Raw genomic sequence first — 25,726 nt, forward strand, 5'->3', positions numbered from 1 at the left:
CTCAACACACAGCCATTAATGTCTAAACCGCTGGCAACAAAAGTGAGTACACCCCTAAGTGAAAATATCCAAATTGGCCCAAATTGTCATTATTTTCCAGCACTGCCTTAACCCTCTTGGGCATGGAGTTAACCAGAGCTTCACAGGTTGCCACTGGAGTCCTCTTCCCCTCCTCCATGGCAACATCACAGAGCTGGTGGATGTTAGAGACCTTGTACTCCTCCACCTTCCGTTTGAGGATGCCCCACAGATGATCAATAGGGTTTAGGTCTGGAGACATGCTTGGCTAGTCCATCACCTTTACCCTCAGCTTCTTTAGCAAGGCAGTGGTGGTCTTGGAGGTGTGTTTGGGGTCGTTATCATGTTGGAATACTGCCCCGCGACCCAGTCTCCAAAGGGAGGGGATCTCTGTGTGTCAATGGACTCACAGAGCAGGGTTTAGAGCAGTGATTCTCAACTATGGTTCCTCCAGAGGTTGCTAGGGGTTCCTTCAGCATTGGGCAATTTCTGCCTCTCAGATAAGTTCCCATTGATCTTTTTAGCTATCTGTAAGTAGGTAATTCTTCCCAATGACCACAAGTGTAGGGACCATTCCTTTCACTGACCATCATACTAATGTATCAGGAGTTGTATATTTCTATTTTTAGCAGGGGTTCCTCGAGACCGGAGAACTATTTCAAGGGTTCCTCTGTGTTGAAAAGGTTGAGAAAGGCTGGTTTAGAGTGAGCAAACACGAGCAACTTCCCCTCCATAGCAAGTGGCTTGCTATGGGGGACACCTGGAATGGGGGAGGAGCGGTAAGCACCAGTCAGGCACCTTAGAAAAGGAAGATTGGGGCAACTCTGTGCAAAACCATTACATAGAGAAGGTAAATATATCTTAGTTGTTATTTAAAAAAAGAAAATGTGAAGCTTTTACAATATTTTAATATATTCTCTAATCCTAGTCACCAATTTTCTTGGTTGGTGATCCATGTACTGATGGGCATTCCAGTATGAAGGAGACAAGATGACATTTTAGAAAGCCATGTCTACCTAAATCCTTTGAAGCTTAGACATCTCTTGTAAGTTTATTGTCTCAATGTTTAAACACGTCTCCCCTGTATTTTAGGTTACTTATGGGGCAATGGATGATCGGCTCGAAAAAGCTTTGTTTCCCTCTCTTTACATTTCAGTTAATGAATACTTTATGATTTATCATTATATATCAGAAGTTATCAGACATTTTGGATGGACTTGGGTTGGAATAATATCATCTGCGGATGAAAGTGGGGAGAGAGCATCGCTTCTGTTATTAAGAATTTTGTCAAACTTTAAAATTTGTGTGGCCTTCATAGCAAATCATGGTATCAGTGTATCAAAACCTGAAAGGCATGTTGTGGAAAGTGTGTATAGCGGCATTAAAAAATCATCAGTAAAAGTGATCATACTCTGTGGATCATATCATGATTTAATATTTGAATCCTCACTGAGAAAATTATTCAGGGACATAACATTTATCCTTCCACCCAATTGGGCCTCAAGTATTTCTCTTATAGGAAAGTATCCGGAGATTTTGAATTGTAGTTTATCCTTGATCTTTTGGTCCGAAGCCGATAAGAATTTCAAGAATTTTGTAGATGGTTTCCATCCAATGATCCGCCCAAAAGACAAGTTACTTGAAAACCTGTGGATGACAACACTCTTCTGCTCGTCAGGAAACAAAGAAAAAGATTCTTTGTATGAAAATGTTTATCGTATTTCTCTTCACAATTGTACGGGACAAGAACATTTACCGGACGTCGGAGATTACTCATCTAACAGGACTACAGATCCTGTGTATCGTGCGATGGAATTCTTGGTAAAAGGTCTGCATGTTCTGTACTCATCCCAGAATTATTCTTCTCTTAATGGTCAGACAGATGATGAAGAAAAATATAGACACAAGGTGAGCACAAATGTTGTCAAAAATAGGAGAGGCGTTTATTAGAATCCTTCAGTGGACATGTGTCAATGAGTCGTGATTTGTGAGAGGTGACCAACTTGTAGCTTATTGCTTGTAATATCAGGTACAGTGCCTTCAAAAAGTATTCATACCCTTTGAAATTCTCCACATTTTGTCAGGTTACAACCAAAAATGTAAATATATTTTATTGGGATTTTATGTGATAGACCAACACAAAGTGGCACATAATTGTGAAGTGGAAGGAAAAAGATACATGTGAAAAGCGTGTGTGTGTGTGGGGGAGGTTGGGGATTTGTATTTAGCCACCTTGGCTTTGATACCCCTAACTAAAACCAATTGCCTTCAGAAGTCGCCTAATTAGTAAATTGAGTCCATCTGTGTGTAATTTAATCTCAGTATAAATACAGCTGTTCTGTGACACCCTCACAGCATAATGAAGGCCAATGAACACACCAGACAGGTCAGGGATAACGTTGTAGAAAAGTTTAATGTAGAGTTGGGGCATAAAAAATATCCAGAGCTTTGAATATCTGATAGAGCAATGTTCAATCCATCATTCAAAAATGGAAAGAGTATGGCACAACTGCAAACCTACCAAGACATGGCCGTTCACCTAAACGGACTGGCCTGGCAAGGAGAGCATTCATCAGAGAAGAGCCAAGAGGTCCATGGTAACTCTGGAGGAGCTGCAGAGATCCACAGCTCAGGGGGGAGAATCTGTCCACAGGACAACTATTAGTCGTCTCTCCACAAATCTGCCCTTATGGAAGAGTAACAAGAAGAAAGACATTGGTGACAGAAAGTCATAAGGAGTCCTGTTTGCAGTTTGTGAGAAGCCATGTGGGGGACAAAGGAAACATGCGGAAGTAGGTGCTCTGGTCAGATGAGACCAACATTACATTTTTCTGGCCTAACTTCCCCCCCCCCCCCCAGTTGTGTGACAATAGCGAATAAATATTTGCTATTGTCACACTGATTCCCAACCAATCAGGAAGAGTGTCTTGAGACCCGTTTCCTGATTGGCCAAAAGGAGAAGCGATCCTGTTGGCCTAGGAGGAGGAGATGTCATGCAGAGGAAGCCACGCCTCCATGAACCAGAGGAAGAAGGATGCAGTGTGAAGCTGCAGCCCGGAAGAAGCCTACGCCATAGATTGGATTAGTACTAGGCTGCTGAACGACCGATTAGGGGGGTGCAGGAGACCCGACTAACCGGTGGGGAGGGGACAGATTGCTGCCCAACCCCAGAAAATATACCACCAGCTGCCACTGCCAACTTTTGCTCCTCAGCTTCCCAACATTGTTGAAGAGAATGTTGGCAAGTAGGCAACCTTATGTATATCCTATGGGTCTGTCCTAGCCTTATCAGCTTTTGGTCATGGATGTTACAACTGCAAGCCACTTGCATTGGCATACTAACCAAACCTTAGCCTGCCCTTGACTTACTATCAAAGTTGAATAGTTACATAGTAGGCGAGGTTGAAAAAAGACACAATTCCATCAAGTCTAACCTATGTGTTTGATTTTATGTACCTAATATTGGTATTGGCCTCTACCCTCCTCCCTTTAGGCCAGTTGTCCCCCATGTTCTGGTGGCAGCAAGGTTGACTATCCTTAGACTTTGGAAATCAAACTTATTCCCCAACGTTTCAGAGGTAGTAAATCTGGTCACTTTTGAGTGTCTTTTAGCATTTAATGCCCTTATGTTCTCAAAATTCTCTCAAACATGGAGCACATGGGTCAATAGACAACCTTCTCACCAGTGGCGGCTGATGTTTTTTTTGGGGGGGGTAAGACAAACGATCCACCTGCCCCTCACGGACGACACCCACAACACAACTCCTCCCCTTGGTCAGGTCATGGACGGCACCCAGAATCCAACCCCCCCGCTCATACGGTTGGTTGATTGGCCTGCCGAGTCACAGGGGCCACAGTTTGCACCCCCCTGGTCAGTCAGTCAGTAGTCAGGGTCCTGCACTTACTCCATCTCTTAGGCAGGGCTCTGGGTGGCTTCTCTCCAGTCTGTTCTCTTCGTCTGCTTCCTCATGTCTCCTCCCTCCTCCTCCTTGCGGCCAATTTGATCGGATATGGATCAGGAGGAGAATGAGTGTTACAATAGTGAATGTACATTTTCTATTGTCACACAACTGGGTGGGCTCGGGGCGCAGTGCTCTGTGCCCCCAAGCCCACCCTTTTTTGAAGCCTATTAGAGCCTCTGGCTCTAATCACGTGCTTCAAAAAACAAAACCCATTGAAATGCATGCATCCGGAGCCCCGCTTGTAGATTAGGGGACCGGACACATGGATGGGGGGTGGCGCCCATCATGCACCCCTAATGGATGGGCCACCACTGCTTCTCACCTGGTTTCATTTTCTGCAGTGTCCATACTTTGTTCTTTGTATACTATAACACTGTAGACATCATTTTCAGCTATGTGTTTTGTGTTGTAATTATGTTGTATTGTTTATCTTTGTTTGAAATTCAATTAAAAAAAAAATATTCAAAATTACTTTTGAAATGCTATTAACATGTGAACATATTTTAGTTACTGGGTTTACATCTACCAAATGTAATAATTCAGTAACAGTGATTTGGAATGTAATATGCAATGTTTTTACTTTGCAGTTCCACAGGCACTTGAAAAAAGTATCACATGCAATTGTCAGAACAACAAAAGGAAATGAAGAATTTATTCCGCAGTTTGCTGTTCGGAACCATGTTTTTGTTAATGGGAGTTTGTTTACAAGAGATGTTTGGATGTTCCTTAGTAATGGGTCAAGTCATCAGAAACTTGCAATTAATTCTACATTAATTCAATGGAAAAATAAGAAAAATCAGGTAAGGCTGTAGGAGATTCGGTAAGGTACTATAGAAAAAAGTCTTAAAAATGTGGGTCATTCATATGCCGTAATCAAAACTATCAACTATCAGAACTATTGAGAATCTGTCCGCAGGATAACTTATAGTCATGCACTCCACAAATCTTCCCTTTATGGAATAGTGGTAAGAAGAAGCCATTGTTGAAAGAAAGCCGTAAAAAGTCATTTTTGCAGTTTGCAAAAAGCCAATGCCAGTTAACATTCTTTCAATACATGCACATGGACTAAACCAGTGTTTCTCAACTCCAGTCCTCAAGGCGCCCCAACAGGTCATGTTTTCAGGCTTCCCATTATTTTGCACAGGTGATATGATCAGTTCCACTGCCTTAGTAATTACCACAGTTATTTCATCTGAGGGAAATCCTGAAAACATGACCTGCTGGGGTGCCTTGAGGACTGGAGTTGAGAAACACTGGACTAAACCATCCAGCCAAACGATCTTCCCTCTGGAAAGAAGCTCAAACTTCTCACTGTGACATTCTATGTGTCCAAGAGACACAATTCCACAAAGATACACCCCCTAAATGCATGTATAAGGAGTTCCAACATTACTTTACTTCCAACATACAGGCCAAAAAAAGAGGGGTCATGATCGCAATTAGAGACTCGATCTCCTTCCAATTACACCAAGAAATGTCTGACCCCAATGGACACTTTATTATACTAGTATGTGACGTGAACACCACCCGATATATGCTGGTTAATGTTCATGGCCCCCAACACACATCAGATTCACTTTCTAAATGGATTTATGGAGAAAGTATGGAAAATCCAACAGGGATCATTATTGCTATGCAGGGATTTTAACATCACTCCTGACCCAAAAATTGATTCTTTTTTTTTTAAATGTATCTTTATTGAAAAAAGAATTTTTACACAACAGGAAAAATATACTTCTGGTATAGATATTCAAAATTGTCATTACAAATATAACATCAAGATCCGCTGCAGGCGAGGTAGAAAGTGTTAAGACACATATAAATCACGGTTTTGGGGGGTGGAAGAGGATACACTACTGATTAGAACACAAGAGTTGCATAGTTAAAATAAAAACTATAAGTTGTAAAAGGAGTATGTAATGTGGATCCCGGTAAAACACTACTGGATGTTTGTATCAGAGTACCGTCTCCGGGTTGAACATGGAGTTATCCCACTTATCCCATATCTTAGAGAATTTGGGTAAAGAATCCTGTATCAGTGCAGTCATGTGTTCCATCCTGCGTATTTGCGCAATGGCGGAGATTAGCTGTGAGTGGATAGGGGGGGTAGGAGACAGCCAGAGGGCAGGTATTACTCTCTTGGCAGCCAAGAGAATAAAAGCTGTCAACTTCTTGGCGTGTTTAGTCGTAATTGGCCGCAATTGGCAGGCCTAATAAATAGTGCGTAGGGTCTAGAGGGATATCTATCCCTAGCACTGAATGGAATAGGGATTGGACTGAGGACCACAAAGGTTCAATTAATGGACAGCTCCAGAAGATATGATAATGGGTGCCTTCATTCCGTAGACACCTCCAGCATAGTCTAGATAAGGAGGGATCATATTTGTGTAACACTTCCGGGGTTTTGTACCAAAGCATCAGTACCTTATAGGCCGTCTCTCTCTGCTCCACGCACCTAGAGACTTTAGAAGTGGACGTCCAGATCTCCTGCCATTGAGAGAGGGTTAAAGAAGTTGGTAAAATCTTGGCCCATCTCCTCATATAGAGGTGGGAGTCTATTGTGGGGGAGATCGAATTGTGAAGTATGTTATATATGGAGGATATGAGGCCTTTCTGACAAGGGCCCTGGGTGCATAAAGTCTCAAAGGCGCTAGGCTTAGCTAAAGTCATGGCAGGAGATCTGGAATGAAAATAGTGTTTGAATTGGAGATATGAAAAAAAGAGCTGATTCGGAATGTCATATTTATTCTGAAGCTCCGAAAAGGGTAGAAGTTTACGGGATATCGGATGCACCAAGTGGCGGAGTTGAAAAATGCCTGATCTAAACCACGGAAACATATTCTTTGCAGAGAGGCTGTCTGGCAAGTCGGGGTTGAAGATAACATTCAACAGGGGTGGGCATGGAGAAGAGAGAGAGAACTTCCTATGACATTTTTCCATATGGACAAGGTAAATAGCATTGGCCCAAGGTTTATGCGTCTAAGCTGAGCTATGGAGGAGGGTAGGTCCGACCACAACATAGAACAGGGATGGACAGGACTGGTGACACTCATCTCCTGCTCCGACCATCTACTGGTAGTGAAGTACGACGACCAGGAGATGGTTGCCAAGAGGTGAGTTGCATAGTAATACTTCACAATGTCAGGAGCTCCCAGTCCTCCATTGGAATGTGGAGCAAAAACCCCCGTATGGGCGACTCTGTGAGATTTATTCCCCCAGATAAATTTAGTGAAGGCCCGTTGGATATTCCTAAGTTGTGGCATGGGAATAGCGATTGGTAAAGTTTCGAAGAGATATAGGAATTTAGGGAGTATGGCCATTTTTAGTACGTTAATCCTGCCCAGAAGGGACAAAGGGCAGGTTGTCCAACCCCGAAGTAAGCTGTGTGTTTCTGCAATTAGGGAAATAAAGTTAGCTTCGTATAGAGAGCTGTATGTTGCTGTTAAATTAATGCCAAGGTATTTGAGGGACACAGGGCACCAGTGATAGGGAAAATTGTGCTTCAAAGAAGCGAGGAGTGAGGGAGATATATGGATGGGAAGCGCTTCAGTTTTAGTTGTTTTAACTTTATATCCCGAAAGTCTGCTGAACGTGTCTAAAAGGGCGTAAAGGTTGGGGAGAGAGATGTGTGGCTTTGTCAGGGTGAGGAGTATATCGTCGGCAAAGAGAGACAACTTGTACTCCTTCTGTCTCAGGGGGACTCCGCTTACATTGGGGCTCTCCCGTATGGCTGCGGCTAGAGGCTCAAGGCATAATATAAACAGTAAGGGGGAAAGGGGGCATCCCTGCCTAGTGCCGTTACTGTGTGTGAAAAGTGGGGATATATAAGATGCCAATTGGACCTGGGATGTGGGAAGAGAGTATAAGGCCTGTAGAGCCGACAGGAAGGAACCAGAAAAACCGAAATGCTTAAGTGTGGCAAACATGTAAGGCCATCCTAGCCTGTCGAATGCTTTTTGCGCATCTAAACTCAGGATAATGGCAGGGCGAGATGTTTTGTCGAGCAGGTCTATGAGGTCAATGGTACGTCTGGTATTATCACCCGCCCGTCTTCCCAGGACAAATCCCACCTGGTCGTTATGGACCAAGGTAGGAATCATAGAGGAGAGTCTATTAGCAAAAATTTTAGTAAAAATTTTATAATCGGAGTTGAGTAAGGCTATGGGCCTGTAATTGTCCGGTAAAGTGGGGGATTTGCCCGGTTTCGGGATAACTGTGATATGTGCATGTAGAAACTGGGAATGGGGTACATTACCTTTCTGTAGGGAGGTAAAAAGGCTCAGTAAATGAGGGCTTAGTGTCGGTAGGAAAGTTTTATAATAGAGATAGGGTAGCCCATCGGGACCCAGGGATTTATGGGATGGTAGTTCCTTCACAACCGCCGCCAGCTCTTCCAACGTGATAGTAGCATTGAGGGAATCAACTTGGGATGATGACAATACAGGTAATTTTAAAGAGGTACAGAAAGCATCAAAGTTTTCCTGAGAAAACAGATGTTTGGGATCTGAGGCTAGGCAATTATACAGTTTTTTATAAAACGCACCGAAGACTTTAGTCATTGTTAAGGGGCAGTAAGTTGGAGTGCCATCCGCCTGAATAAGGAGATCAGGATAAGAGTGGAACGGGCGGGGTTTGAGCTTGTTCACCAACATCCTATGAGGTTTGTTGGCGAACTCATGAAACTTTTGTTTTGCCCAAAGTAGGGCTTTGGAGCATTTATGCATATCTAAGGACTTTAACCTTTCACGTAGGGAGGTCACTGTGCGTAGACGTGGCACCGTAGGGGAGGTCAAGAGCAGAGCTTCTGCTTTTCGCAATTGTGAGAGGATGTCTAGTCTCTGTGCTGTCGAGTCACGCTTAAGGCGGGAGCCGGCTGAGATACACACTCCTCTAAAAAAGGCCTTGTGAGCCTCCCAAAGGGTGGACATGTCCCGCACAGACCCTTCGTTTAGTTGAAAAAATTTGGTTAAACTTTGGGACAAATGAGTTTTAGTAACTGGGTCACGTAGGAGAAAGTCATTGAGTCTCCAGTGACAGGTTCTGGGTGTGGAGGAGGAAAGTGTAAGGTCGAGTTGAACAGAAGCGTGGTCAGACCACGTCATGGGGTTTAATTCAAAAGCTACTGCGGACGTTAGTAACGGGGCCGTAACAAAAATATAATCCAGCCTGGAGTACATTTTGTGTGGGGGGAGTAGAAAGAGAATTGCCTGTGTGTATGGTGTTTAATCCTCCAGATGTCCAATAAGTTGTGAGACCTAATGAGTTTGCGAAATGCAGTAGATTGACGTTCTGTTTTAGAGGAGGGGTTGTCCGAGAACAGAGTTTGTCTGTCTTTTCTAGAGGACATGGTCATATTGAAGTCCCCTCCGATAATCATAAAGGGCTGAGCATATGTGCCCAGATTCCCAAGGACTTCAGTGAGGAATTGAATCTGACCCAAGTTGGGAGCATAAACATTGATCACAGTAAGAGAACAGGATAGGTAGTCGCAGTCCAGGAGAATTTAGGGTTTAGCGTTATAGGGGAGCATAGGAAGGTGGCAAAGGTCAATGTAGAGTGATTACATGGCTGTCAGCTGAGGAGACCCGGGATGTGACCCCGAAATAGGTTGTTGCAGAATAGAGATCACAAGCCAGCAGGGGGGGTGGTAAATAGACAGCAGCGGCACGAAATGTGTGGGGTGACCCCAGCATATGCAGCACACACCAGCTAGCAGAGAGGTTCAAGGTGAAAACCAGAGTGGGGGGAAGGGCAAATGGAGGCCTCAGGGTGCAAAGGAAGGGTTTGGGTGGTCCAAGATGGCCGCCGACTAGGCCAAAGTCACAGTCTCAAGGTATGGAGACACCTGAGGGGTGGGTAGGCAGCCTCCCTGGGGTAATCAGGCTCCGCTGTGGCAGGGGTTAATACCTTTAACCGAGGGGAGGGCAACTTTGGGGTTGGATGGGGTCAATCAAAAGATCCTCGGCTGGTCCTGGGTGTAGCAATATGGCCGCCGGAGCTCACCTTAAAGTCTTGTATGCTGGCGTCCCCTCAGGTGTCTGACATTCGGCTACAGGCTCTCGTCCACAGGCGGGGGGGTCCTGTAGATCCTGCGGCAGTGTGTGTTGTCAGGATGGCTCGAGATCCGCCGCCCGGAGGACGTGGGGGACGGAGTAGGCTGCAAGATGGCGGCGCCCGGCCTAATGTGCTTCTCGCGGCCGCGAGCCGGTTCGCGGTACCGAGACCGGCCAAAAACAGCTCCAACCCGGAGTGGATGTGTTCCGCAGTGTGGATAGGGTGGTCCAGCGGGCCCAAAATTGTATCCCGGGTAGTGATGGCCGAACGGTTCGCCCGGCGGTCGTTTCGCGGCGAATTTCCGACTTTCGCCGTCCGCGGGTTCGAACGCCTTTTTCCGTCGTTCGCCCCGGCGGACTTACGTGTTTAATGTATACAAGAACTTTAACCTTTCGTGACACGTTTATCATGTGTTACAGGACAACCAATTGAGACATGACAGCTCATGGACACTTGGACATTCCCCCTAACCTATAAATACACCCGATCCGGTGGCCATTTTACATTCTTTCTTCTGTCACTGTAGGGAAAGGATCCTGTGTGGAGTAGGGACAGAGAAAACGCTAGCTATTTGGTACACAAAAGTTCTTTTCAGGACTGGTATAGGTGTTAGGTCAGCAGCCTGAGTTTCTTTTGTCAGTTTAGATAAAGGGACAGAGCGCTGTATGCTGCTATTTTAGGGACAGCTCAGCCAGATTAGTCTTTCTTCATCATCATCATCATCATCATCATTAGCTGTTACTATCAGGTCCACAAAAGAGCTGTTCCAGCTAATCGTTCCAGCCTACTCTTTTTTGCCAATTTGTATAGGGACAGGCAGGAAGCAGTGTGTCAGGCAGTGAGGATAATTTTAAAGACTTGCTGTTACTATTAGTTCCACAAAGGTTCTTTTCAGGACTGGTATCAGTGGTACGGTAATAGGCTTGTACACGTATAATATTCTTTCTTCCAAATATAGAAAGAATATTATACTTGACTGCTGCCCTTCTGCTGCAGTCTGCTAATCATTCACAACTCACTTGTTCCACAAAAGTTCTTATAAGGACTGGTAACTTGGTCTGTCTAGGGTGCTACGGTACATAGGCTTGGGTGCGGTACAGTCTGCTGTTCTGTAAGGACCGCTATCGGTCCACAATAGATAGGGTTGCCGTGCACTACTGCTGACCGCTGCCCTATACTGCAGCAGTCCTTCAGCGGTATAGGGACTGACGCACAGTCTGCTAAACACTAATACACAACCTGCTTGGTCCACAAAAGTTCTTATAAGGACTGGTAACTTGGTATAGGGTGCTACGGTACATAGGCCTGAGTGCGTTACAGTCTGCTGTTCTGTAAGGACCGCTATCGGTCCACAATACATAGGGTTGCCGTGCACTACTGCTGACCGCTGCCCTATACTGCAGCAGTCCTTCATTGGTATAGGGACTGACGTACAGTCTGCTAATCACTAACACACAACCTGCTTGGTCCACAAAAGTTCTTATAAGGACTGGTAACTTGGTATAGGGTGCTACGGTACATAGGCCTGAGTGCGTTACAGTCTGCTGTTCTGTAAGGACCGCTATCGGTCCACAATACATAGGGTTGCCGTGCACTACTGCTGACCGCTGCCCTATACTGCAGCAGTCCTTCAGCGGTATAGGGACTGACGCACAGTCTGCTAAACACTAACACACAACCTGCTTGGTCCACAAAAGTTCTTATAAGGACTGGTAACTTGGTATAGGGTGCTACGGTACATAGGCCTGAGTGCAGTACAGTCTGCTGTTCTGTAAGGACCGCTATCGGTCCACAATACATAGGGTTGCCGTGCACTACTGCTGACCGCTGCCCTATACTGCAGCAGTCCTTCATTGGTATAGGGACTGACGTACAGTCTGCTAATCACTAACACACAACCTGCTTGGTCCACAAAAGTTCTTATAAGGACTGGTAACTTGGTATAGGGTGCTACGGTACATAGGCCTGAGTGCGTTACAGTCTGCTGTTCTGTAAGGACCGCTATCGGTCCACAATACATAGGGTTGCCGTGCACTACTGCTGACCGCTGCCCTATACTGCAGCAGTCCTTCATTGGTATAGGGACTGACGTACAGTCTGCTAATCACTAACACACAACCTGCTTGGTCCACAAAAGTTCTTATAAGGACTGGTAACTTGGTATAGGGTGCTACGGTACATAGGCCTGAGTGCGTTACAGTCTGCTGTTCTGTAAGGACCGCTATCGGTCCACAATACATAGGGTTGCCGTGCACTACTGCTGACCGCTGCCCTATACTGCAGCAGTCCTTCAGCGGTATAGGGACTGACGCACAGTCTGCTAAACACTAACACACAACCTGCTTGGTCCACAAAAGTTCTTATAAGGACTGGTAACTTGGTATAGGGTGCTACGGTACATAGGCCTGAGTGCGTTACAGTCTGCTGTTCTGTAAGGACCGCTATCGGTCCACAATACATAGGGTTGCCGTGCACTACTGCTGACCGCTGCCCTATACTGCAGCAGTCCTTCAGCGGTATAGGGACTGACGCACAGTCTGCTAAACACTAACACACAACCTGCTTGGTCCACAAAAGTTCTTATAAGGACTGGTAACTTGGTATAGGGTGCTACGGTACATAGGCCTGAGTGCAGTACAGTCTGCTGTTCTGTAAGGACCGCTATCGGTCCACAATACATAGGGTTGCCGTGCACTACTGCTGACCGCTGCCCTATACTGCAGCAGTCCTTCAGCGGTATAGGGACTGACGCACAGTCTGCTAAACACTAACACACAACCTGCTTGGTCCACAAAAGTTCTTATAAGGACTGGTAACTTGGTATAGGGTGCTACGGTACATAGGCCTGAGTGCAGTACAGTCTGCTGTTCTGTAAGGACCGCTATCGGTCCACAATACATAGGGTTGCCGTGCACTACTGCTGACCGCTGCCCTATACTGCAGCAGTCCTTCATTGGTATAGGGACTGACGTACAGTCTGCTAATCACTAACACACAACCTGCTTGGTCCACAAAAGTTCTTATAAGGACTGGTAACTTGGTATAGGGTGCTACGGTACATAGGCCTGAGTGCGTTACAGTCTGCTGTTCTGTAAGGACCGCTATCGGTCCACAATACATAGGGTTGCCGTGCACTACTGCTGACCGCTGCCCTATACTGCAGCAGTCCTTCATTGGTATAGGGACTGACGTACAGTCTGCTAATCACTAACACACAACCTGCTTGGTCCACAAAAGTTCTTATAAGGACTGGTAACTTGGTATAGGGTGCTACGGTACATAGGCCTGAGTGCGTTACAGTCTGCTGTTCTGTAAGGACCGCTATCGGTCCACAATACATAGGGTTGCCGTGCACTACTGCTGACCGCTGCCCTATACTGCAGCAGTCCTTCAGCGGTATAGGGACTGACGCACAGTCTGCTAAACACTAACACACAACCTGCTTGGTCCACAAAAGTTCTTATAAGGACTGGTAACTTGGTATAGGGTGCTACGGTACATAGGCCTGAGTGCGTTACAGTCTGCTGTTCTGTAAGGACCGCTATCGGTCCACAATACATAGGGTTGCCGTGCACTACTGCTGACCGCTGCCCTATACTGCAGCAGTCCTTCATTGGTATAGGGACTGACGTACAGTCTGCTAATCACTAACACACAACCTGCTTGGTCCACAAAAGTTCTTATAAGGACTGGTAACTTGGTATAGGGTGCTACGGTACATAGGCCTGAGTGCGTTACAGTCTGCTGTTCTGTAAGGACCGCTATCGGTCCACAATACATAGGGTTGCCGTGCACTACTGCTGACCGCTGCCCTATACTGCAGCAGTCCTTCATTGGTATAGGGACTGACGTACAGTCTGCTAATCACTAACACACAACCTGCTTGGTCCACAAAAGTTCTTATAAGGACTGGTAACTTGGTATAGGGTGCTACGGTACATAGGCCTGAGTGCGTTACAGTCTGCTGTTCTGTAAGGACCGCTATCGGTCCACAATACATAGGGTTGCCGTGCACTACTGCTGACCGCTGCCCTATACTGCAGCAGTCCTTCAGCGGTATAGGGACTGACGCACAGTCTGCTAATCACTAACACACAACCTGCTTGGTCCACAAAAGTTTTTATAAGGACTGGTAACTTGGTATAGGGTGCTACGGTACATAGGCCTGAGTGCAGTACAGTCTGCTGTTCTGTAAGGACCGCTATCGGTCCACAATACATAGGGTTGACGTGCACTACTGCTGACCGCTGCCCTATACTGCAGCAGTCCTTCATTGGTATAGGGACTGACGTACAGTCTGCTAATCACTAACACACAACCTGCTTGGTCCACAAAAGTTTTTATAAGGACTGGTAACTTGGTATAGGGTGCTACGGTACATAGGCCTGAGTGCAGTACAGTCTGCTGTTCTGTAAGGACCGCTATCGGTCCACAATACATAGGGTTGACGTGCACTACTGCTGACCGCTGCCCTATACTGCAGCAGTCCTTCAGCGGTATAGGGACTAAGAGTTTTGTCACAGGGTGATTTAAAAAATGACAGGCAGAGGAAGAGGCAGGCCCTTCCGCAGGGGTGGTAGGGGTAGGGCAGGAGCAACAGCCTTGAGCCAAAGTGGGAAGTTGCAGAAGGTGCGTTCAATTACTTTAAAGGACGCACCAGACTTGGTTGAGTGGCTCACTCAGCCTTATTCTTCTGCACCCTCCTCATCCTCTCGATCTGCACCCTCTTCTTCACTCTCTGCTATGTGCACCCCCAAAGACACTACCACCAACAACACCACCACCACCACATACCTTCCGCTTGAGTGCAAATGGGGGCCTTCATGCTCCAGTGTTTTAATAGGGACCCCCGTATAAAAAGCATGAGGGTCAAGGACCAGTACTGGGTGGCAACGTACTTAGATCCCCGGTACAAACACAAAATGGCGGAAATGTTACCGCCGTCGCAGAGGGCTGTCAGAATGCAGCACTTCCAGGCCTTGCTTCGAGAAATGCTGCATTCTGCTTTTGCGTGCGCTGGCAGAGGAGCAATTCCCACTCCCAGAGAAGGATTTGCGGGTACCAATCCAACAGCGCCTGCAAGAAGAGGCCGGTTTGAAGATGTGTTGGTGACTTCGGATATGAGGTCATTCTTTCAGCCGACCCATCGACAGGTGTCATCCGGATCCAGCATCAGGGAACGCCTAGACCGTCAGGTGTCCGACTACATTGGGTTAACGGCCGATGTGGACGCTCTGAGGAGTGATGAACCCCTAGACTACTGGGTGGGCAGGCTTGACCTCTGGCCAGAGCTTGCCCAATTTGCAATCGAACTGTTGGCTTGCCCCTCATCCAGTGTCCTGTCCGAAAGGACGTTCAGCGCAGCAGGGGGGATTGTGACCGATAAGCGTACTCGCCTAGCTCACGACAGTGTTAACTACCTCACATTTCTAAAAATGAATGAGGCATGGATCTCGGAGGAATTCAACACATGTGATCAGTAGACCATGTATATGTCTATAAACAATTTTTGGAATCAAGCACACAGACCTTCTTAATTCATTTGGCTCACTTCCCTGACCCAAAAAAGCACACCGTACTATATGCCCCTACCCTCCTCTTTGAAGAGGTTGAGCGGTGTCATATTTCTACTGGGGCTGCTTATTATGAGGGGTTCCCACCATCCCTGTGCTGTGCTGACTTCCTCCTGGGTGTTCTTATTATGAGGGGCTCCCACCATCCCTGTGCTGTGCTGACTTCCTCCTGGGGGTTCTTATTATGAGGGGCTCCCACCATCCCTGTGCTGTGCTGACTTCCTCCTGGGGGTTCTTATTATGAGGGGATCACACCATCCCTGTGCTGTGCTGACTTCCTCCTGGGGCTGCTTACGGTGCTGCTGTCAGCGCTGTATGTCACGGAGCTGCTGTCAGCGCTGTATGTCACGGAGCTGCTGTCAGCGCTGTATGTCACGGAGCTGCTGTCAGCGCTGTATGTCACGGAGCTGCTGTCAGCGCTGTATGTCACGGAGCTGCTGTCAGCGCTGTATGTCACGGAGCTGCTGTCAGCGCTGTATGTCACGGAGCTGCTGTCAGCGCTGTATGTCACGGAGCTGCTGTCAGCGCTGTATGTCACGGTGCTGCTGTCAGCGCTGTATGTCACGGAGCTGCTGTCAGCGCTGTATGTCACAGAGCTGCTGTCAGTGCTGTATGTCACGGAGCTGCTGTCAGCGCTGTATGTCACGGAGCTGCTGTCAGCGCTGTATGTCACGGAGCTGCTGTCAGCGCTGTATGTCACGGTGCTGCTGTCAGCGCTGTATGTCACGGAGCTGCTGTCAGCGCTGTATGTCACGGAGCTGCTGTCAGTGCTGTATGTCACGGAGCTGCTGTCAGCGCTGTATGTCACGGAGCTGCTGTCAGCGCTGTATGTCACGGAGCTGCTGTCAGCGCTGTATGTCACGGTGCTGCTGTCAGCGCTGTATGTCACGGAGCTGCTGTCAGCGCTGTATGTCACGGAGCTGCTGTCAGCGCTGTATGTCACGGAGCTGCTGTCAGCGCTGTATGTCACGGAGCTGCTGTCAGCGCTGTATGTCACGGAGCTGCTGTCAGCGCTGTATGTCACGGTGCTGATGTCAGTGCTCTGTATTACGGTGCTGCTGTCAGTGCTCTGTATCTCCTGCACCCTCTTGTTTGCCTACCCTGGTCCCTGACCTTCCCTCTCCTCCATTGCCTTCATTAGCTCCATAGTCCTGAATTGTCAGAACAATTTCCCAAATAAAAAAAAAATGCTTGTAGTTATCGATCCCAAATTCACCTCATACATGTATTATGCTATTGTCCAGGTGGTGGGACTACGTGCTACCCCCTAATAATTACCCCGTGGCCGCAAATTCGACCTAAAGGTTTGCGAAATTCGCCTCCCATTGAAGTCAATGGAGCCCGCGGCGAACGGTCGTTTTCGCGAACGTTTGTGCCCGTTCGCGTTTCGCGTTCGCGAAACGTCCCGTCGGAAGTTCGTCCATCACTAATCCCGGGGGAGGATGGACGTGGATGGCGAGAGGCACTAGCGGAGCTCCTCTCTGACACGTCCGTCCTCTTCAGCTTCCCGCCACGCCCCCCCAAAAATGGATTCTACAGCCAAACCTTCCAGGAAACCTCTATCCTTGACCACCTTCCTATGAACTCAAAATCTTTTTGATATCTGGCTTTGCAGACACGCCAAGGAAAGATACTTTTCCTTCTATTTCCACAGGCATTGTACTACAGTAGAATTGATCTGTACCTGGTGGACAGGTGGCTCCTCCAAAAAAATCTCACACACTAAAATTAATTTCATCACATGGTCAGATCACGTCTCTGTTTTTATCATGATTGGGGATAAGCACCCAACCAATAATGCCAACGTGTGGCGTTCCAATTCTCAAATCATACAAAACCCAAATACTAATGCCGCGTACACACGATCGAATTTTTACGGCCAGAAAAAGACAAATGAGAGCTTTTCATCGGAAAATGCGACTGTGTGTACGCTCCATCGGAATTTAGCTGTCCGAATTTCCGCCAGCCAAAAATTGATAGCATGTTCTCAATTTTCCAGACAGAAATTTCCGAAATTCCGATCGTGTGTATGCAATTCCGACACGCCAAAAATCACGCATGCTCAGATTCAACTACGAGACAGAAGCTATTGGCTACTGGCTATTGAACTTCCTGTTTCTAGTCCCGTTGTACGTGTTGTACGTCACCACGTTATAAACGATCGGAATGTGGTGTGACCGTGTGTAGGCAAGACAGCTTGAGCCGAATTCCGTCAGGAAAACCTTCAGAGCTTTTTCCGACGAGTATTCCGATCGTGTGTATGCGGCATTAGCAAATCTTGGAGGACCATCTTTCTGAACACTTCCAGATCAATTCTACTTCTGCAGTAAATCCATTTATGTTGTGGAATGCCCATAAGGCATATATACGGGGTATATTCATCCAGCAAGGTGCTAGACTAAAGAGGCAGAGGCAGCGGCAGATGGATTCACTATTCACTGGAGCTCACTAGAGACCCAAAACAAAGCAAAGTCTACACCTTTCCTTCATACGAAATTAGTGAACCTGCAGCACAAACTTAGACTTATTTAACTACAAAATTATGAACAAAAGGAGAGAAGAATGAAATTGTCCTTTTATTCCACTAGCAACAAAGCAGTGAAAGCATTAGCACGTCAAATACAAGGGCAACGCTTCAAAACTAGAATCCCACATTTGATAAATTCATTTAATGGACTTCCATATATAATACAACATGTTGCTTTCTGTTAGGTTCCAAAAGCTCAGTGCTCAGAAAGTTGTTTGCCAGGATACAGGAAAGTTCTCGGCTTCTCCATACAATATTGTTGTCATACTTGTGTCATGTGTGCATATGGAGAAATGTCCAATATTACAGGTAATGGTTATCAAATATTACTGGGGGGGGGGGTTATTTTACCAAATGCTGTGCGGGGCAATTAAAAAAAAAAAATCACGTACATGATAAAAATCACAATTTTTTGCTAGAAAATTACTCAGAAACAATATAAATTTGATATATATAATTTTAAAAGCAAAGGCCCCCCCTGGAGAATAAAACACACAGGCCCCATACACTCTATCAGATTTTCTGCTGAATTTTGTCTTCAGATTTACCAAAACCATGTAGTGAAGGGCCAGCCTCATTGCATAAAATTGAAACTCTTAAGGTTTGACCTCATATTATATGGTTTTGGTAAATCTGAAGAAAAAAATCTAATAGTGTGTATGGTGCATAACAGTAAATTTAATGCACAAACATATATATATATATATATAGGTACTCACAAGAGTAAGGTAATAACAACCATTTAGGCACAAATTGCCGAGTGCTGCGCCGGTGGTCGCTGACGCTTCCTGGATCTGGAACACACGGGGAGCTGAGGGATGACGTCACTTCTGGATTGAGAAGAACCAATAGGCAGCGCGTTTACGGAGCATGCGCTCCTTCTTCAGGCCTAATGGGGGCACATGCTCTGAAAACGCTTCGCCTATTGGTTCTTCTCAATACGGAAGTGACGTCATCCCTCGGCTCCCTGTGTGTTCCAGATGCAGGAAGTGTTGGTGACCACTGGCACAGTCCGCTCCGAGTCACCAGCAAGCAGCTCCATGAATGCACTCCCTTCACGGATGTTCGGCAATTTGTTCCTAAATGCCTGCTCTTACCTTACTCTTGTGAGTACTTATATCCGTTTGTGCATTAAATTTAATGTTATACTGCAACCTCCCCACTCAGGGATGTCTGCTTACCCTAACTCCCTGACCTTCCCCCAACATCTGCCAACACTGACAGAGAAACCTTCAGAAATTGCTAAAACAAATCCCCAACACCTCCTGAGGGGCTATAGGCTCCAGATTTTGTGTCACGTGGCTTTGCCCCCCCAGATCTAAGTTGCACCCCCCCAAAGGCCCCTGGCCACCCCCTCCACCCTGGATGCTATGCCGGCTGCTGAGCTTCTTTCCCATTACAGCACTCTATACTGATCCTCCTCCGCAGGGCTGAAATCACATTCCATTACAACACAGCCAGTCAGCCACGATCTGCACAGGGTGTATCTGCCTACTGGAACTACACTGCCATTCTGACCAGAGATTATCACAGGTCAGAAGGGCAACATAAAAGCCAGCTATACCCTGTGAAGATCATGGCTGACAAAGGTAAAGGAATCTGATTTCAGGCCTATGTAGTGTGTGTGGCAGTGGCGTAACTAGAACCTTCAGGGCCTGAATGCAAGAAACCATGAAGGGCCCCCCTGAACCCCAGCCAGGGCCCTTCCCTCTGAGTCCGGCGGTGGAACTCCAGGGCGTGGTCACAGGTATGACCTTTGTGAGCCCTGTAGTTCCACCACTGGTATCAGTAGTTTTTTTTATTATTTTTTTTTATTTTTAGGTGCCCCATTGGGGGACTGTCCCTAGGTAGGATGGGGTGCCCGTCCCCAGAAGAGCTGAGGTCCTTTTCTCCAGGGCAGATGAAGTTACTGCCCCCAGGTGAGATGGGGTCCCTGTCCCCAGGGGAGGTGGGGGTCCTTGTCCCCACGTGAGAAGGGGTCCCTGTCCCCAGGGGGAGATGGAGGGGGTATGTGTGTGGGGGATGGGGTCCTCTCACTCACCATGACCAAGCTGTAGGCCATGCACTCATCCATGTTGGCCTGGGCTCCATCCAGTGTGCTAGACGGGCAATCAGCATATCTCCCAGAAAGACCTTTCATCATCTGTGTATGACGGGGGAGGAGGGAGGCTGGCAGACAAGCCTGCAGTGTCCTCCGGGGGGCTCTCATAGGGCTGCACTGCATCTGTGTGCTTAAAGTTTGTTTACCCGGGAGAAGTATGCAGTGCAGTGTGGGCCGGACTCGGGGGGGGGGGGGACGGGACTCTGGCTGGGGAGAACAGACATCAGACTGAGCGGCAATGCATGGTGCAGGAGAGGGATACTCTGAGGAGCCGGCCGAGGACACAGGTCATGCGGGGAATGCACAACTAAAGAGCAGCCAGGGCGATAGTCGAGTATGGAGCTCTGCTAGTCACCCTCCACCTCCAGCCACCCGTGTGCATGGTGCACTGGTACCCCTAGCTGCCTATGCTGCTGCCGGCCATATGTAGAGGGGGCTGCATGGGCCCCCTGCATCACAGGGCCCGGTTGCGGTCGCGACTGCTGCACCCCCTATAGTTACGCCCCTGGTGTGTGGGGGGGCTGTATACAGTGCTGGAGTGGGAAAGGAGCTCTGCCAAGTGACTTGCCAAATGTGAGCCCTGTACTCTGATTCTCCAGCAGTGATCCCTGTCCTCTGATGTAAGGAGGAACTCTGGGGACTCAAAACTCTTAAGCCACTTTGAGTATCTCGGTGTGTGGTGGATGTATCTGCACGCATGGTGGAAGCGGTGGGTGGTAGTCGGCAGTGGCCTGGGGGGCAGGTCAACTTTTGCATCGAGGCCCACAAGCTTCAAGCTGGTGGGCTAACACTGAGCCTGGTGCAAGTGCCAACTTATTTCTATGTGTAATCCTGGATTAGTGGCGGCCCAATCACTGTGGGGGCATGGGCACCGCCCTCTCATCCATGCACCTGGCCCCTTTCAAGATGCCGGATGCATGGATTCCTATGGCAGGGGTGGGTTGGGGTTGTATTAGTGAAGCACCTGATTAGAGCCAGAGGCTCTAATTGGCTTCAAAATAGGGTGGGCTCAGGGCGCAGAGAGTGCACCCTGATCCCACCCAATTGTGTGATGATATCAAATAAATTTTCGCTATTTCCATACTAAACTTCCTCCCCTCCAATCAGGAGGCAGGGTGTCAGACCTGTTCCCTGATTGGCCAAAGCACGGGGCAACCCTATTGGATGCCTGACACTTAGTAAGAGGAGCAGAGCGGAGGTCGCCGGCGCTCTGAGAGGACCTGCTGCAGAGCTACGGTAAGTTCCCTCGGCTCTGTCAGAGCCACACGTGGGGGGTGCTGCCAGAGCCGCGATCCACGCGTGTGTGAGGGGGTGCTGTCAGAGCCACAAACCCCACAAGTTGGGGGTTCAGTGGGTACAGTGGCTGCATTTGATTGGCTCAGAGGCTGAATTCACTGGGCACAGGTGGCTGCACATGATGGGCACAGTGGCTGCATATACTGGGAACAAGTGGCTGCATTTGATGAATGAATGAATGAATGAAATACTTATATAGCGCACAATGCGAACTGAATCGCCTCTAGGCGCCTTGGTGGGCACAATTGGCTGCATATGATGGGCACAAGTAGCTACATTTGATGGGCACAGTGGCTGCATATGATAGGCACAGTGGCTTCATATGATGGGCACAAGTAGCTGCATTTGATGGGCACAAGTGGCTGCATTCAATGGCCAAAAGTGGCTGCATATGATGGGTACAGTGGCTGCATATGATGGGCACAAGTGGCTGCATATGATGGGCACAAGTAGCTGCATTTGATGGGCACAAGTGGCTGCATTCGATGGCCAAAAGTGGCTGCATATGATGGGTACAGTGGCTGCATATGATGGGCACAAGTGGCTGCATATGATGGGCACAAGTGGCTGCATTTGATGGGCACAAGTGGCTGCATTTGATGGCCAAAAGTGGCTGCATATGATGGGCACAAGTAGCTGCATTTGATGGGCACAGTGGCTGCATTTGATGGGCGCAAGTGGCTGCATATGCTGGGCACAGTGACTGCATATGATGGGCACAGTGGCTGCATATGATGGGCACAGTGGCTGCATATGATGGGCACAAGTGACTGCATTTGATGTGCACAGTGAGGCTGCACTTGACGGGGTGCAAAAAAATTTTGAGCACCAGCTGCCACTGCCCTGAAGAATAAAGTGGTAGTTGTTGCAATTTTTTATGTCACATGATGTGGGCAAATGGAAATTTTCAGGTAAAAATACATTTGAATGAATTTTAGTGCATACAAAAATAAAATATTATGCCCACATTTTTAGTAAAATATAAAATATAAAATATTGAGTATATACAGTAGATACCAAACATACCAAGATTTAAAATTGAGAACAGCTCCGAAATACAAAAACAAAAATGACAAACTACAGAACCTAAAATTATTCATAGATGACACTTTAAAAGCCTTTACAGGTTCTCCATTTAGAGTTAATCATGACCTAGGGCCCTACAATCATTGCTCTCACTTCAATGTTCACAGTGATACCTGACAGGTTTGGTGCAACCACCATTTACATACACATGCCAGACCAACGTGCATGTTTGCATTTGAGTGTAACTTTGGGGGGGGGGGGGGGGGGTGTAAGAGCTTTTACATAATTTATTTTTTATTATTATTTAAATTTATTTATTTTTTCATTTCATTTTTTTTTCTATAACATAGGGGTGAACAATTCCATTTGTAATAGCTTTGAACAGATAACCGGTACTCTTTATGGAGATATCCGGTGTCTCTTTGCCCTCCAAAGCAGCTAACTGAACACAGACTGTGCTTGGTTAGCTGCTTTCCAGACTGTAACAGCCAGGGAATGAGAGCTCTGAAACAGGAGTTGACAAAACCATCATCACTTCTGGGTTCATTCATCACAGAGGACAATGGAGATGGACTTTCCCCCACCTCCTCCATAGGGAGTTGTCTCTACCATTTACTGCTGTCCCAGGCTCCCTAAAACAATGTAGTGCCTGGGAACCACCGGGGGGGGGGGGGGGGGAGTTACAGCATTATAAAAGTGATCAGGCCGGTGTAAAGCTGTCCAGATCACTTCTAAAAGAAAGCTGATCACCATATGAAAACAAATCTGTACCATGTAAAGTGGAAAGTGCTAATGCGCTTCACCTCACTCAAATAAAAAGGTGTATAAAAATCAAAATATACTAAAAAAACTAATGAAGGTATAAGTGTAAAAAATACCGAATATACTAGAAAAGTGGAAGCAGCCAAGCAGTGAATAGTAATCTCAGTACTACATAAAAAATAAGTGTGAATAATTAATGCGGCGCTGCCAGCAAACTATAATATAATATTACAAAAACACTAAATACATAACCAGTGACAAAAGTGAATCCACCTCACTCAGTGATCCAGTGTGCAATAAAAGCAATATACTACAAAACACTAGAACTAGTGCGTATATAGAAACATCATGAATAAATAAATGAATAATCAGAAAATATTAGAACGTGACTAAAAATCAAAGAATAAAAAGTGCACATAAATACAAAAAACAATGTAACGTGCCGACTTAATTAGAAGTCCATAGAATTACTTTGTGAATATACAATCAAGTCCATGCAAGTAACGTGATTTCCAAGCCCGTGATACTCCAGCAAACAACTTCAGTGCCAAAACAGGTGCACCAAAACGTTTCCCCCAGCCTCTCACCTCAAAAGCTTAGTAAGCAGACTCTGAATACAGCCCAAAAGTTATTCCTTTCTCTTCCATCCAGCAGGTAATACACAGCTGCACATTCCTTTCCCAGACTCCTCCGTTATCTCTCAGTACAGTGTGCGGTATGGAGAGTATGAAATAAAGGACAGGGGGGGCTCTCATGTGTAGTAATTCACAAAACAGTTTTAATAAAATAAGTAATCACTTACATAAAGGATAAGAACAGCGAATAACGTCGAATCATTCAAACTTCCGGTCTCGGCCGCGACCGGAAGTGACACGTGTAGCACCACAGCTCCTTCCCTGACGCGTTGCGTCACTCCCTCGTGACTTTCTCAAAGGGTTATTACTAAGGGCTATTACTATAAAAGCTTACTAAGCTTTTGAGGTGAGAGGCTGGGGGAAACGTTTTGGTGCACCTGTTTTGGCACTGAAGTTGTTTGCTGGAGTATCACGGGCTTGGAAATCACGTTACTTGCATGGACTTGATTGTATATTCACAAAGTAATTCTATGGACTTCTAATTAAGTCGGCACGTTACATTGTTTTTTGTATTTATGTGCACTTTTTATTCTTTGATTTTTAGTCACGTTCTAATATTTTCTGATTATTCATTTATTTATTCATGATGTTTCTATATACGCACTAGTTCTAGTGTTTTGTAGTATATTGCTTTTATTGCACACTGGATCACTGAGTGAGGTGGATTCACTTTTGTCACTGGTTATGTATTTAGTGTTTTTGTAATATTATATTATAGTTTGCTGGCAGCGCCGCATTAATTATTCACACTTAAATCTGTACCATGATCTTGTTATAACCATTTGCTGACAGGATGTTTTAATATGTATTTTGATCAGCAAGTGGTTAATGTTTTGTTTTTAGAGAGGATTGTAACCTGGAAAAGAAATGCTTGGTTTATTAGATATTTGACAAATATTAATATCTGATTACACCCATATAAGTAAACAAGACAAGGTAAGTGATCACAGTGTTCATTGATTTTATTTTGTTTTCCAGATAGTGAAAACTGCATGAGATGCCCCGATCATGAATGGCCAAATGAGAACAGAACTCGCTGTATATCCAAACAATCAGAATTTCTTTCCTTCACTGATGACACGCTCTCACTAGTATTTATAGTCGTCTCACTGTTGTGTTTTGGGAAGACTCTTCTAGTTCTCGTCATTTTTATTTTACACCAGGACACACCAGTTGTGAAAGCCAATAACAAGAGCCTCAGCTTTGTCCTCCTGGTCTCCATCATGTTGGGTTTCCTCTGTGTGTTCCTCTTCCTGGGTCGTCCTGTGGATGTAACCTGCTTGTTACGCCAAATTTCTTTTGGAATTCTCTTTACAATAGCCGTATCTTCTGTATTGGCCAAGACTATTATGGTTTGCATTGCCTTCAAAGCCACCAAACCCAACAGCATGTGGAAGAAATGGATCGGAATAAAACTGCCCACCAGTATAGTCGTAGCTTGTTCCAATGTTCAGGTTATAATCTGTGTTAGTTGGTTGTCCATCTCTCCTCCCTTCCAGGAATTGGACACACACTCCTACCAGGAGAAGATCATCGTTCAGTGTAATGAAGGGTCAGTTATCGGGTTCTACTCTGTCCTGGGATATATGGGGATCCTGGCGGCTGTCAGTTTTATTATCGCTTTTTTTGCCAGGACATTACCGGACAGTTTTAATGAAGCCAAATACATCACCTTCAGCATGCTGGTGTTCTGCAGTGTCTGGATTGCCATGATCCCGGCCTATCTGAGCACCAAAGGGAAATACACGGTGGCTGTGGAGATATTCGCCATA

At 46.4% G+C, this 25,726-nt stretch overlaps 1 protein-coding gene across 2 annotated transcripts in view; it reads left to right on the forward strand.

Moving 5' to 3' along the window:
• Positions 1-25,085, forward strand: part of LOC143929679 (vomeronasal type-2 receptor 1-like) — a 35,487-nt gene extending 10,402 nt beyond the window's left edge. For both annotated transcript variants that reach the window (XM_077453622.1, XM_077453621.1), the window contains 3 exons: positions 1,111-1,926; positions 4,568-4,780; positions 24,933-25,085. In XM_077453622.1, coding sequence (XP_077309748.1) covers positions 1,111-1,926; positions 4,568-4,780; positions 24,933-24,950 — 1,047 coding nt within the window. In that variant the 3' untranslated portion in view covers positions 24,951-25,085. The remainder of the gene's footprint in view (positions 1-1,110; positions 1,927-4,567; positions 4,781-24,932) is intronic.
• The last annotated feature ends 641 nt before the right edge of the window (positions 25,086-25,726 follow it).

Source organism: Lithobates pipiens, unplaced genomic scaffold, assembly GCF_037356315.1.
Source record: "Lithobates pipiens isolate NorthernLeopardFrog02 unplaced genomic scaffold, aLitPip1_a1.2 Scaffold_24, whole genome shotgun sequence".
Classification (NCBI taxonomy): Eukaryota; Metazoa; Chordata; class Amphibia; order Anura; family Ranidae; genus Lithobates; species Lithobates pipiens.